The sequence below is a fragment of the Phalacrocorax carbo genome, chromosome 5, assembly GCF_963921805.1.
Source record: "Phalacrocorax carbo chromosome 5, bPhaCar2.1, whole genome shotgun sequence".
In the NCBI taxonomy this organism is placed as follows: Eukaryota; Metazoa; Chordata; class Aves; order Suliformes; family Phalacrocoracidae; genus Phalacrocorax; species Phalacrocorax carbo.
The window spans coordinates 63,844,888-63,859,099 of record NC_087517.1 but is presented as its reverse complement, the minus strand read 5'-3'; the positions used below and the strand labels follow the sequence as shown (position 1 = coordinate 63,859,099).

Here is a 14,212-nt window from a genome sequence, read left to right as displayed (position 1 = left end):
TGGCTTTGCATCTTCTTACTTCTCTCGTTACATTGCTGTCCCCTGTTGTGCTTTGTTCCTTCCCTACTAAATGTACCATCAATAGTAAGCGATGGTTTGGTAACCATCTCCTCACAGCTGGGGTACAGGATGAGAAGGGAAGTGAGGCACTGAAGTGACCCGAGCCTCGACATGATCCCAAGACCTGAGAAATCAATTCCCAAAGCTGTGGAAGGACACGCATGCGAGCCGAGTGCTGGGACCAGCCCAGTGCCACGGGATGTGGCAGCAGAGCAGGTCCTCCCAGCCTTGCACCAGGGTCACCAAGAGAAGATGCTCCCTATGGGTCTTGTAAGCACCCTACGGAGCAAGCACTGCTATTCACACTGTTATGCTCAGGATCACAAAGCAGGACAAAAAAGACAAATTCCTTGAGCTCTGGAAGAAGAGGTTCTCTTCTCCTTTTTCTCCCCACCAGTGGTACCAGAGTGCCCACGAATGTAATACCCATCCTCTGAAATCGATATACTCCCTAAACAGAGTCAATAAAGACTTCAAGTTCTTCTAACAGGCGCAACGGGGGTGGATGGGAGAGGTGGAGTTGCACGCGTCTTTACTTTGCAGGCCTTTTGTGCCAAGACACATCGCTCCCAATACATAAGATGCATGCGGAATTTGTCAGAGCTCAAATACTCAGCTTCAACCCACTGCAACAAGAGGGTTAATTAACGAGCTATGCAGGCTGGTTATAGCCAGCAAGAAGCAACTGCCTATTTTTCTTTAACAAAAAAAGAAGTCAGTAATTCTTGGAACATTTATTAACCCCCTAGTATAGGCAATTACTGTAAGATAAAGGTCTGCCAGTCTTGCATTAACATAAAGTGCTGTATGTTGCTTTTCTACAGCATAGTAATGTCCACAACAGTGTGAATAAATGCTAACATTTGAGTTTTAAGCTTGATTCAACACCCCACCCCCCCAGTCCAACATTTTTAGCAGATCTTCACTCTCAGTGGCTGGCCATGGAAAAAAAACAAAACAAAACAAAACATTTTATACAAGCTAAAAAAAAAAATGCATGATGGCATTTCACTGAGATACTGTTTTGTAGCTCAGTTTAAGGTAATCTCATGCATTTCCTAACACACAGAACTGAAAAGAGGAAGGGGCTGGGAAGCACAAAACCCAAAGATCATTCTTGCTGTCTGCTCAGTTCTGTAGTTGCAGACAACATTTAAAAAAAAAAAATCAACACAATAGTGGTGATTTAAAAAAAAGCTTTGTAATAGACAGGACACTGCCAACCAGCTCTAAATTGAATTACACAGCCTGCTAATCTTTATGATGAAATAAAATTTCTTTGAACACTACACATTACACTAAAATCTGCAGTGCTTTCTCACCCCAGCCCCAACCTCTCCCTGCTCAAAGCAACTCCTCCACCCCGAAACCATTGTTCTTTCCAAGCAGGAATTTGATGCTCTACTAACAGAGACACTTTTTATTTTAATTAGGTATTGTTAATACGGTGTACGTGATGTGAAAATTTAGGAGAGAGGCATTTTTGCACTTTGTATTTCCGATGCAAAATTTAATTTATAAGTGACAAAATAAATCAATGGTGTACAAAGAATACGTACTTTGCTTTGCATTGAAATCATTCTCATGATACACAGCTGCAGCGGCAATGCCGGAGGAAGAATCTGATGACAATATCTATAAAACTTTCTATTTGAGTGGTATTGCTTATTTCATGTTTGGTCAATACACCCAGCATAAATCTTTGGTCTGTTATAAAGTGGATTTGCAGGAAAGAGGGAATTGAAAGGAAGAATTATTTTGGTTATTTTATAAATTTGTTTTGGTTATGGTTTGTTATTTGAAACCTGATCATCTCCCCCTTTAAGACAACAGCAGTCCAGGGAAGCAGATCCAAGAAATGACTGAGCAATTATTGTGATTGAAAGTCCTGTCCAAGAGTTGTGCAATACTTTCCAGTGCTCGCTGGCTCCTTTCTTTCATCAAAAACTACCAAATGAATACGTTGGGTTTAAACATATAAAGAGCCACTCAATCCCAAACATTATTCTCTTTGAAAGCACATTTCACATGAGCCAAGTGTTGTAATGGCTGTCAAATAACACCTTAATGTCTGGTTTGACTGAACATAGCAGGTAGTACACAACTTGTATAGGGAATTTTACACTGTATCTCTAGTAAATTAGTGACTATGGTTCGGGAAAAAAACTCAGAGAGTAAAAACAGTTTCTTGTGAAATTTCTTCATGAAAAGTTGGCAGGAATAACAAGAGCAAAACAAGAAAAAACTGATCAGATATGAATAAACTTACGCTGCTTCTCATGGACAAATTCCACTTTAGTCCGTCGAAGTTTTACTACCTTAACGCTCATTTCTATACAATTTCTTGTATTTTACCTTTTAAGTTATACTTCTAGGGTTCTCTTTTCCACAAAGCATCTAGTGTCTGACTCTGAGCAGAGGATAAATATGAAGAAGCAACTATAATAACCATTGCACGAAAATATGATTTTTTTTCACTGGGTTTTTTTTCCAATTCTGTTTTCACATTTCATTGTAGATTGCTACATCAGGAAAACATTATTCAGCTTATTACTAAAAACCCCCATGGCTATTTTTTCCCCACTATTTTGTAAGTACAGAAAAATGAAATATTCAAATTATTTTTGTGATCCTGAGAAGAAAAAACATTAAAATTAGTATTAATAGATCTCAAACAGGTGTACGCAAATAACAGCTGAGCACTGATGATTCATTTAGTCAAGCTATATGGGAATTTAAAACTAAGTACAAATGAGAATTTAAGTTAAAGTTAGAACAAAAGCAAGGAAATATTCTTAAGTAGCGATACTGCAATAAATCCTAAATAAACTTGGAAGAAGCTTTTAAAGTCTTTATCATAAAGACAGAGTGAGACACACAACCCAGAGAACTAAATAAATTAAAAAAACCCCACCAAACAAAAAAAACTTGAACACTCTAGATTTCATCTTATAAATCTGGGGTTTTTTTTTAAATGAAATTGCACCAACGTATTCCAACCTCATAATGTTCAGCACCTATTAGCAACTTGAATGAATAAGCAAGTAGACGCAAAAAATCTGTCTGTGCGTGCTTGCCAGTGCACCTTCAGGTCTCCATTATATTCCAGTTCTGACCACCTCTGAAATAGGCAGGCGATATGGTGGGGATCCTGCAAATCACATGAAACTCCTAGCAGAATCAGAGGGAGAGCAGAATGCCAACACCAATGGAAGAGTCAACTGTCTTCAGCAACCAGCTCAACCTCTTCTTAAAATAAGTGTATCTCACTCCGTTGTCTGAAGACTAAAGAAGCTCCTCTCCAGAGCCAGTCGCAAAAGATATAGCTGTTTTCAAAATTAGACTAATAGATTTTCCAGGGAGTTGCTTCCCTCTCCCAGAACAGCTGTGCAAAACTCATACATACATACAGGATTAAAGCTACCTCAGCATTTTCTTTCACTTGCAGTGAACGCAATTTTTTTCAAGTGCGAAGAGTTTTGTTCATCAAAATGGTATTTTATGTTTAGTCAATTATTCATTCTAGCTATAACAAGGAGAGCAATATAGGGTTCAAAAAACGCTCCAGATGGTAAAACACAAATCAGAAATAAATCCGTTTATAAAAATGGGAAAAGATTTGTTTTCATTGCCATAATTTTACTTTAAAATATTCATAAGCTTCCTTCTGGTTCTAAATTAGTTCAGAATACTTTGAGCTAATATCCCTTTGAATTTGGAGAAATTTAGAGCTTATTGGTTTGTTTTTATAAAAAACTGTCACATCAGATGCTAAAATAATTCATATCAGAAACATTTTTTTGGAGCAAAAGTTCTCAAGAACAAATACTTCATCACAACGAAACTGTTTTCAGTGTACATTCACAAAAGGAACACACTCACATAAAACCCTAAATGAAATATGCCTGGGGAGCAGATGAAGCCTAGATAAAATGAGAGAATAACTGAGCCAGACCAGAGAGACTGAAAAAGGACACAAGAGGAATGTGACCCTGAATTTTTAAACAGTGATAAGAAAAGAGCTCGATCTTACTATTACACTATTTTGTTACAGTTCATTTTTTTTACATTATACTATCTTCAAGATCAAACGCTATTTTGGCAGGCGTCTGCCTTACAGTTTTGAACACAATTTCAAGTTTCTACTGTACTAATTCAGAAATCTAAGTGTACACTGGAACCACATGTCTGTCCACACCTCCGAGAGCAACACCACATTTCCAGTGCTCTTCCCATTTTGTCATCAATTCCACGTAACAGCCAGCAATTCCAAGCTGAAGTTACTATTTTCCATAACTAAACAATCACACAAAAGTGAACTTTAAAAGAACTGATGATATGTTTCTGAGGGCCACACCACATATGCATACTGTAACAAGAAAATCTCCACATTAAAATAGTATAATAATTCTTTTCTTCTCACTTTAAGTAACACGAGAGGAGAACTACAGCACAGAAAAAAGGCTCAATTTTTATTTTAGCATTATCAACAATGTTTTCACTAAAGGCAAGAATATATTACAGGTAAAGAAATATTTCTTCCAGTACAAATTCATACGTATTTGGCCACTAAACCGTTCACCAAGTTCCTCAAGACATTATCCCACAGAAATCAGAAGAGACATGCATTGAAAACAAAAGCAAGACATGAAAGAAAAAACATTAAGCAGCCAAGTTGCTAAATCCCAGAACAACTCAGAAAACACCTAGCTAAATTCTACTCTCAGTTCCACAGACATTAACCAGCAGTAATTTCACCTACTGGATTTATTCATTTCTACCACTGCCTAGTTTGTCCAGTAACGTGCCTTATATTAGAAATCTTGCATGGAAGAAACACCCCAACCAAAAATGAACACAGTAAGAGATAACCACTAGACCAAAAAAGAACAAAACTGGCTATTTGAGAAAAATTACTCAACTGATGCAAATTGTGCATATCCTTACTTGTGTGAATAATCAGTCCCATACTAACTGAGCACAATAAACATATCGTCACTCATTAAAGATCTATCTGCCTGAATTTATCTTTGCTTTCTCTTCAGTTCTTATGAGTTATTCAATCATTTCCCATCACACGGAAAAGGAAATACTGCACTATGAAGACAGAGCTATAATTAGATATTCCTGTATTTCATTTCCCATAGATGACTGAATGAGAACGGATGGGAAAAATATGAACAGTGATAATAATAGTATGTTGAAACATTCAGTAATAAATATATTGGTCATAGAACAACGTCTCAATTCTTCCTCAGCATATAATGCTGTGTTTACTGCAAGGTCAGTTAAGTTACTATAAGAGATTTTTAATGAAAACAATTATAAATTTAAAATAACTGTGTTTAAAGCATTTAACAGTCACTAAGGTCAAGTGATTACAGCAGTTACAAGACCCAGGGGACATGTTCACACCAAAACAAAAGTGAATGAATTACCTCAGCCAGTGTATGTAGTCACTAAGTGACCACAGAGGTTATTCAATGCATGAGCCCAGATGACTTTCATGCAAAACCAATAATGAAATTTATCAGCCAAAGCGAAAAATGCGCAAGAATTAGTAAAAGTTGCAAGAAGGGCTGAGAGCTAGAAAGAGCAGGAAAGAAGGCGTGGAAAGCATGTTCCATGATTTGACTGCAGAGATGAGGAAGAAGGATAAATGTTAGTGAAATGGATGGGCATGATGCTGAACGTTCTGCTCAGGTGAGATACCGGAAGAGTTGCAAAGGGATGCAAGACCCACAAAACATGAAATTGCAGGGCTGACAGAAGTGCTTTCAGTCCTGTATAACTCTGGCATATGTAACACCCAGTGAAATACAAACGATGCAGGGGTTCAGAATAATAATCTTTTAATTCTTGCCTTGGCTTTACAGCCAAGAAAATTATGCATAGTTATTTTGTTTTAGTTATCATATAATCCTAGTGGAGATGAGGTCCTGTTGTTTTACCACAAAGCAGGTAAAAAGCTGTAGAATGAAGTCTGGCTTTGATCTCACTTCTCTCCCTCAAGGTATAAACAATGCAAATGTTTTGTCTTCGTTACTGCTTTACAACATCATTGCGAGTGGAGAAAACCACACACACAAAAGATATGAAAACCCCCTTCTACAAGGACAACGCTCTATTTGACAGGGGTTCTCAGCACATCACTTTGGAATACGGTTCCTGCCAACTACGATGAAAAAAGATGCCTCCCACTATATGGCAGAAGAAAAAGGAATCCTGCTTGCTCCTGCCTGCTACCAGTATGTATTTTTTCAACTATTACGTGTCATCACTTCCCAACCTTGAAGGTATTAATCTTCACAATATGCATAGTAAATAGCACATGATTACTCTCATTTTGCAGATAGGAGCCTGAAATAAAGTGGCAAAAAGGTAAGCCTGACTTCATAGTGTTTTGATTCCAGATGAGGAGAGGAGAGCACTGGAGCAAGTATTCACCAACGCAACAAGATTCCACAGAGAAATCAATTTGCTCCCTCACCTTATGCCAGAAACCTAACAACTGGCTTTGTCATCTATATGAAAATGCAAGTGGACTCTGTGCATGTAAAAAAAAAAAAAAAAAAAACAACAACCCAAAAAACACCACACACAACAAAAAAACCAGCCCACCAACCAAACAAAAAATTATGTTTTCTCTGTACCTGAAATACAAAAGTCTGACCAAAGCCGGTGGGTCCTCACACAGTCAAAGCTTCCAATTTCAGTGACACTGACTGCTAAAGAATGCAAAACCTGCTTTCTCAGATAAATACTATACTGAATTCTACAAGAACTATATATATGCTAAGAAAGCCCCATGGTAAATTACTGAGGCTGGAACAAAACCTATTCAAAGGGTTACAATTCGTCAGCTGCAAATGTTAAACCAAAGATCTATGTGATGAAGTAACGTCATGAAACACCTGTTACACACAAGCAATGCCAAGTGGCTGCCCATACCGTACGATTCCCCACAAAAGGGTGAAAACACACTAGCAGCTCACTTGTTTTGGCTTTCAGCACTACTGAGTGAGCGTTTTCAAGTGCCAAGCACTGGGCATGGCTCTGGCCATATCAAAACACCACTTGTGAAATGACCCAAAGTCCAAAGAAGAGCTTTGGTAACCAGACACTGCTCTTTGCAGTGCGATCAAGGTAGGCACTGGAGGCGTACGGTCTCCAGAAAGCAATTCCTCTTCTGCAACTGCCTGGCATCTGTAACAACTGAACCTCGTTGAACAGCAGTGCAGCCCAGCTTCTCCAGGAGGGCTTAGGCTTGGTGGGACCCACACCACCCACTCCCAGTGAAGCTGTGCAGCCTCGAACTGCCCTTGCCTTGCTTGCCCCTCCTCCTCACAACAGTAACATTTGCAGGTTATCACAAAGAACACCCAGAAGTTGAGGAAGACGATTCCTACTGTGTCTCTTCCCTTAGCCTGCATACATAGCCACCTACTTCTAACACTTCTTACTTCCCAGTCCTGCAATTACACTCCTAGAAAAAGGATAGTTTTGAGTCAGTAAAATCTAGTGCTTCTTTCCAGCAATAAGAATGATAAAATTACATTACAGTAATATGGCAGTATCTGGAAGCCCCAGTCCCACATACACAGCAATAGAGAAGGAAAAACATTATTTAAAATTGGGCTGTGGAAATCAGGAGGTCAGAAGGAAGATAAGAAGAATAGTATGGAGAAATACAAAGAAGGGTGAAAAGATGGAGAATGTGGAAGCTCTTCTATTTAAAAAATCCTTTTGTAAATCCACATGTTCTTTACTTATCTCTTGAAGGGTCAGCCAAGGAACTCCAATGGAATAAAATGATACTGTTAAAGGCATGTAGAGATGTGGCCATCATACAGCAGGCGAGAGAGAGTGCAGGGATGGAGGTGAAGCATGATGACAAAGCTATGCTTTCAAAGGCTTTTACATAATGCTGTAAATTCATTCTAACATTTCTTGAAGATCAGCTGCTTAAGTCACCTTCACCTCTGACTGTTTGTAATGCAAGTGGTGACACGGCAGTACACAGCCAGCCTACTAGTGGCATTTGTAACAGAAGCATCCTGCACAAGTTCCCCTCCTTCATTTTGGTCTTCTGCTGTTGCAACTTAATTGCCCTCATCTGTAGCAACACACTATTCAAGGCACTGCTATCAACTACAGCAGAATACGAAAGGCATTCTACCGAAGAGGCACCGAGTGCCTGCGTTCAAATTTGAAATGCCAGTTAACTCAAAGGGGAAAATCATGTGAATGCCACCCCCAAAAAATTCTCCTCTTCCAAACAGTATTATTGATTTTGCTCTCCTATGTGGTGGGAAGCAGGACTTTCATCATTTCCAAGGATGTTTTAACTTTCAGCACTGCTTTCAATTAAGGTAAACCCAAAATGCAGCAAGCAATAGTTTTGGCTGTGGACTTAAAACCCCACCAGCGTCAACTAACAAGACGCTGTATACATTCGTATGAGGTGCCACCACCCCCTCAGTGCACACAGAAGGCTACGTAGTCCTTGCTGTGGAATGACAGTATATTCTCCCCCAGGATAATGCAGGAATACACCAAAGTCTCTAAATTTGACTTAATTAACAGAATCATACTGAGGCTAGAAACAGCACATCACATGAGGACAAGTGAAGCAAGGGTAGGGGGGATTTTCAAGTGCTCTAATTCAATTAGGAGGCAGTGACTGACACTTGGACAGAAGAGGTTAATTGGGGTCACCAAAACGCAGTAATTCCTTACCTAACCAGTCATTAAACTTCTTAACCTCTGAGGGCAGCCCCAGTTCGGTGAAATCGCCCGTGTGGAGAAGGATGTCCCCATAAGGCATCTGGATGCCATCTGTTCTGGAGTGTGTGTCTGAGACGCAGACAAATCGCGTGTGGCCCGCTGGTTTTGGAGTGTCATATGGGATAGGGTCGACCCTAAAGCAGACACATAAAGATCTCGTAACAGTTACAAGGTTAAAGCCCTCACATCTATTATTTCAGATATCAACACAGCTCTATTTCTACATAAGCGTGCATGCACACACATACACATCCATTTACACACACCATGCTGAAAGAAATGACTCTGTAATGCAACACCGACAAGAATCCAGAAGGCACCAGAATGCTTCTTAAATACTTACCTGGTAGGAAAGGAAGATTAAAAAAATACACAAGATATGGCCAGTTTCTGATACTAAAGTTAATTTAAACATTGGAAAAAATTTATTTGAGAGACACTGAATTCAGATTAATTTTTTCCATCATCTGCCTTACACACGAACAAGTGCACAGGCCATTAAATAACAGGTCTCGCAGGTGGGCCAGCAACAGGCTCTCACTTGAGCTGAGCCGCTTAGCTTGTGATTTTGTTCAAGGGCACAGGCACTCCTACAGATTCCAGCAGGAATATTTGTTTACACACAATCAGGTACATTCAGGAGTGCTTTGATGAAGCCTGGAAATTGCAGGACTGAGTCTAATGACAACTTCTTGCCCTCGTACAAAATCCTGAGCTCATCTTCCCAAACTATAGTCGGGAACTGATGTGGTAGAGCACTAAGCAACCATAGATAAAACTTTTTTTTTTTTTCCTATAGCCAATGATGTTAAAACTTTAGTTCAGCTGGTTATTTGCAAGCTACATTTGTGACCCAGCAAAGAACTTTGGTTTTGAGGTGTTTTGGGTTTTTTGGTTTTTAAATTTAAGCAGAACAGAGAAAAATAATAGGGAAGAGAAATGCTTTATGCACACTTGGTGGTTAGGCATTCTAATTTGTAACAAAATAAAATACAAAAGGCAACCCACTGCCTACTTTCTCTGCAGTTACCATAATTTGATTTTGCTCAATTTAACTCAACATTTGAACAGCACAGCATCTTGATTAACACCACAGAAAACCCCATCCCAACTCCACAAAACTTCAACCCATTGCACTGATGTGCAACTTCGAACATGGTTAGAGCTTAGCTTCAGCTAGAAATTTTGAGGTACATAGGAGTTATGTCAGAAAAATACTCCACTAGGAGTCCACCAGAGCAGTGAAATCAAGCTCTAAGTATTTTAAAGCACCCAAAATAATGCTGTTCTAAGACTTATTGGGACAAACTGGCAAAACATTCAAAAATCGGTGCCTAAAAGTAAAAAGAAAAATAAAAAGGTTTTATTAATTTTGCTCTCCACACTGAGAATAAAAACATGAAACTAGTACACATCACTGTGAATCTGTTTTTCATAAATCCCAGTAGCTATAACGAGATGTACAGTCAGTAACAGAACATAAACCACAAATCCTACAAAAATATAGAATTTTGAAGTATTCTGTTATTTATTGAACTATGTTTATTATTTTTAGTAAACTAAATTAGTATTCAGTACTTACGATACACTGAACTGGGTGAGAACTTCCACCAGTGTCTTTTAATCTCAGCTCCCTACGTAAGTGAGAAAGACCAAAAGCATCTGCCACAGAGCAATGGCAGCTCCCTACATTGGGGAGTTTACAGTGGTTCAAGAAATCAAACCACGTATGGATATGTCCTGGTCTCCGATGGAAAAATGTCCACGTGAACGCACTTACTAGCAAGATTTTACTGAGTCTTTTAGATTTGGTAGAATGTTTACTAACAGCCAAAATTTTAGCATGGGGGGTGGTGGGGGAGGAAATATTATTTGTTAGACTGCATTTTCCTAGGTACTATAAATAAGTATTTCCAATCAAGCTGTATTTACTGTAAACATACAACATTTGGTTGCCATGGTCCACTGAATTAATTTGCAATATTCAATATTTACAAGATCATGTTTACTTTAATTTGCTCTTTACTTTAAAACCAGATTTTACTGCAGGCTGGACTGGATGGAAAGGGCAGTTGGGGGATAATATTTTTTGGTTTTGGTATTGCACCTCCTATTCCACCCAAAGCACCAGATATGATTAGTCCAGCCATACAACTGGTTACCACTACAGAAATCCACTGCAAAAATTTGAACTCTGACAATCAATGGATTCTTCTCTGCCAGGGTCAGAAATTAATAAGGTTACTATTACAGAGGAAAAATTCATTTACCCATTAAATCACACTGGCAAGCTGGGCAGAACTGTAATTACAGGCCATAGTGCTTTTGTCTTTGGTGTCTTCCAATTACTGAAGGTAAGCTGAAACTTTTTTAATAGTACGTCACACACAGTAAACACGGGGGTCTCTGAATCAACATTTCCACACTTCTAAGTATGTTCACTCCAGACAACACAAAAAATGAACACCTACTTTCATCGGTACCCCGTACCTTGTTCAGGATGTCTCTGCTTGAGCTACGACCAGCACAGCCTGCCTCTGGGGAGTCCAATTTTGTTTGCGCACAGCAGCTATGCTTCTGCTGTTCTCTGCAGTTTGTTTCCAAACAAACCCTGTTTTGCTTTAGGCAATTCCTATTAGACTATGACACCAAAATCTGGTTTAGGATTTTTCTATTCATGCAATGACTTACTTACAGAAAATTCTATAATCAAAATCCATTAAGTTCATGACCCTTCTTTCTCTTCTTTACAAACACTGCGATGTTGCCAAGTAACCTTTTTCCTATATCTTAGCTTAATTTCTTCTCTTATTCAGTAGTGCTTGCCTACTAAGTATTTGAAAGTGAGATACTGAAGGTTATTGTATTGTGTTCAGCCCATCAATTTATCTTACTCAAAACAGTCCTTCAATAGAAACTTAATAAAAGTGGTGTTATTGCCAGTCCTAAAGGCTCAAGTTTCCTTTTGATCCACAGCTACAGTATGGCAGACTAATGCCAGATTTTTCTTTGTCACTACGTCGTGAGAGGATTTGCCTCTGAATTTGTGCGATCAGCTACCGCAGTAGGCAAGGCATTAACCTTCCACAGCTTTTGGCAAGACACCGCTCGCTGGCAGGCTTCTACCTGGGCTGTGAACGTCATCCCTTCTTCTGGTGGTCTGGTCACCTCACAACCCAACACTGGGGATTATAGACAGGAATTTCTAAAAGCCCTGTAATAGTTATGCACCTGACCCTCACTGCAATTCAGCAGGAGATAAAATAATTATTTCAGCCCTGCCCTCCTCCAGCTCTCCAACATATTCTTTGCCATTTCCTCCAAGCACAGTGTATCCAGCTAACTTTGACACTCTCCATCACCACCACCACTTTATTCTTCAGTCTTCTTGAGCTGGCAGACTAGAACATTTTACAGACTTGTTCACTGCATTTGGAAAAGCATGCTCATGGAAAGATGCAGTAAATGTTATTCCAGAAAAATCTAAATGGTGATACGTTAGGATTAATACAGCAATCAGGAAGTGGAAAACAACCTAAAAAAACAGCCAAGTGTCAAAACGAACGAAGATTTTGTTAGTAAATTATTTTGGGCATCTAACTTACTTTACAGACAGCTGTTAATAGGTACTTATCTAGAAAATCAGGCACTTAAGTGTTTTTTCAAAAGTTTACGTGAGACCCAGATTGAAATCCCACAAGGCAGTTGAGCAATGACTGCTTTCTAAGACCATGACAGTAATGTAAGATCTGTCACATTTAATGCATTTATGACGAGGCTTTAGGAATCAGAAGGGACAATGTAATCTTCATACACTCCTGTAAGGACTTTGTTTATCAGATAATTACTTGGCTTTGCTAAACTGCCCTTACCACCAGTTGTTCTCATTTAGAGAAAGAGTCCCTTAGGTACAAACCTCAAATATATAGTTCCTCACGCATTGCTGCAGCTGAATCAAACAACATAAACCAGGCTCCAATTTGGCTTGCTCAGCTATCACTAATCAGTATTTTCCTCCAAAACCACGGTTACCATGGCACTTCCAAGACAGCGGGGCCGGTAAGCAAGCAAGCCGAGCGCTGCCCCGTGCCCTGCCGGCTGTGTGCACGGCCGCCCGCGCGCGGTGTTGGCTGGGCTGCTGGCACCCAGTGCTGCTGGCACCCAGTGATGCTCCCGGGCACCGCACGGGCTTGGAGTTTTACGCTGCCCTCATCCATCAGGCAGCAAATTCTGTCATAGCTTTACGTTTTAAAAGCTGAGATTAAATAATTAAACAACAATCAGCAAGTTATCAAAGGGATTTTGAGAGTGAGGTAGGAGGGCTGAATTCAGAAACTCAGAGGAGGGAAACACTGGGCCTTTCACATGGACAGAGGCAAAGGATGTGATTTAGGATGTCACACTGGAACAGACGCATTCGCTGTGTATTTCAGCCCAAGCTTATGCTAGTTACTCATAACGATGTCTTATAAATCAGCAGTGTTAGCAAGTACCTCCAAGAGACATAGCTGCAGGCAGAATTACACTGGGATCCTGTTTTTAAAGAAAATTTAGAAAAGACACAAGCACCATTTTTCTGAAAGAAATAAAGTTTTGATTCCAAAGGATAATTCTGCACGGGTGAGTTCAAATGCTGAAAATACAGGGATCTGGCTGGGTTAGCCAGTCCCCGGGAACGCCTGTGCTTAGAGAGCTGAATCCACAGCCTTTTCACTTCCCTGCTCTCTTGGGTTTTGAGATATGCAGACCCCAAATCCCCTCTCATAGAACAATTCCCAAGAAACCAATTCATCCATGAAAACTAAATAAAAATCTTAAACATTAAGCCAGGAAGAATTTCCAGTTCCTAAAGTGGAATAAATCACTCTGATGAATGCAGCACCTATGCTGGACAAAACATTTACAGATGCTGAAAATCATCACCCCCCCCCAAATGCTACAACTCAAACCGGCACTGTTGCTGCTTACAGTCCACTACTTTTTAAGCTGTTTCTGTCAGCTCTGCTACAGGTGAACAAGCCAGCGGTCAGCACAGAAGAGCGCGTAATTTCACTCTTTCCCGGGCTCACCAGATGCACGAACAGTCCCACGACATACGGGCCCATGTCCTTCGCAGACTTTGTCGTGATGTAGGCTGTCTTTTCACTTCTTAATAATTTCTCCACTGGGTTTTATCTGTGACTGAATTTGTGGGTTTGGTTTTTATGACCACTAAATTAGTATTCATTATAGATCCATTTAAGCACAGACTTCAAGTCTGTGTACCACATAAAATCTCTGTGCGTTGTTGCATTTACTCTACTGTTTTGGAACTCAATTGGAGACACGCTACGTAGTAACTATTCTATATTAAAAACATATCTGT

General features: G+C 39.6%; 1 protein-coding gene across 2 annotated transcripts in view; it reads right to left on the bottom strand.

The window, feature by feature from the left end:
- MPPED2 (metallophosphoesterase domain containing 2) overlaps positions 1 to 14,212 on the bottom strand; it is a 108,520-nt gene that overhangs the window by 60,466 nt on the left and 33,842 nt on the right. For both annotated transcript variants that reach the window (XM_064452820.1, XM_064452821.1), the window contains exon 3: positions 8,800 to 8,981. In XM_064452820.1, the coding sequence (XP_064308890.1) occupies positions 8,800 to 8,981 (182 nt within the window). The remainder of the gene's footprint in view (positions 1 to 8,799; positions 8,982 to 14,212) is intronic.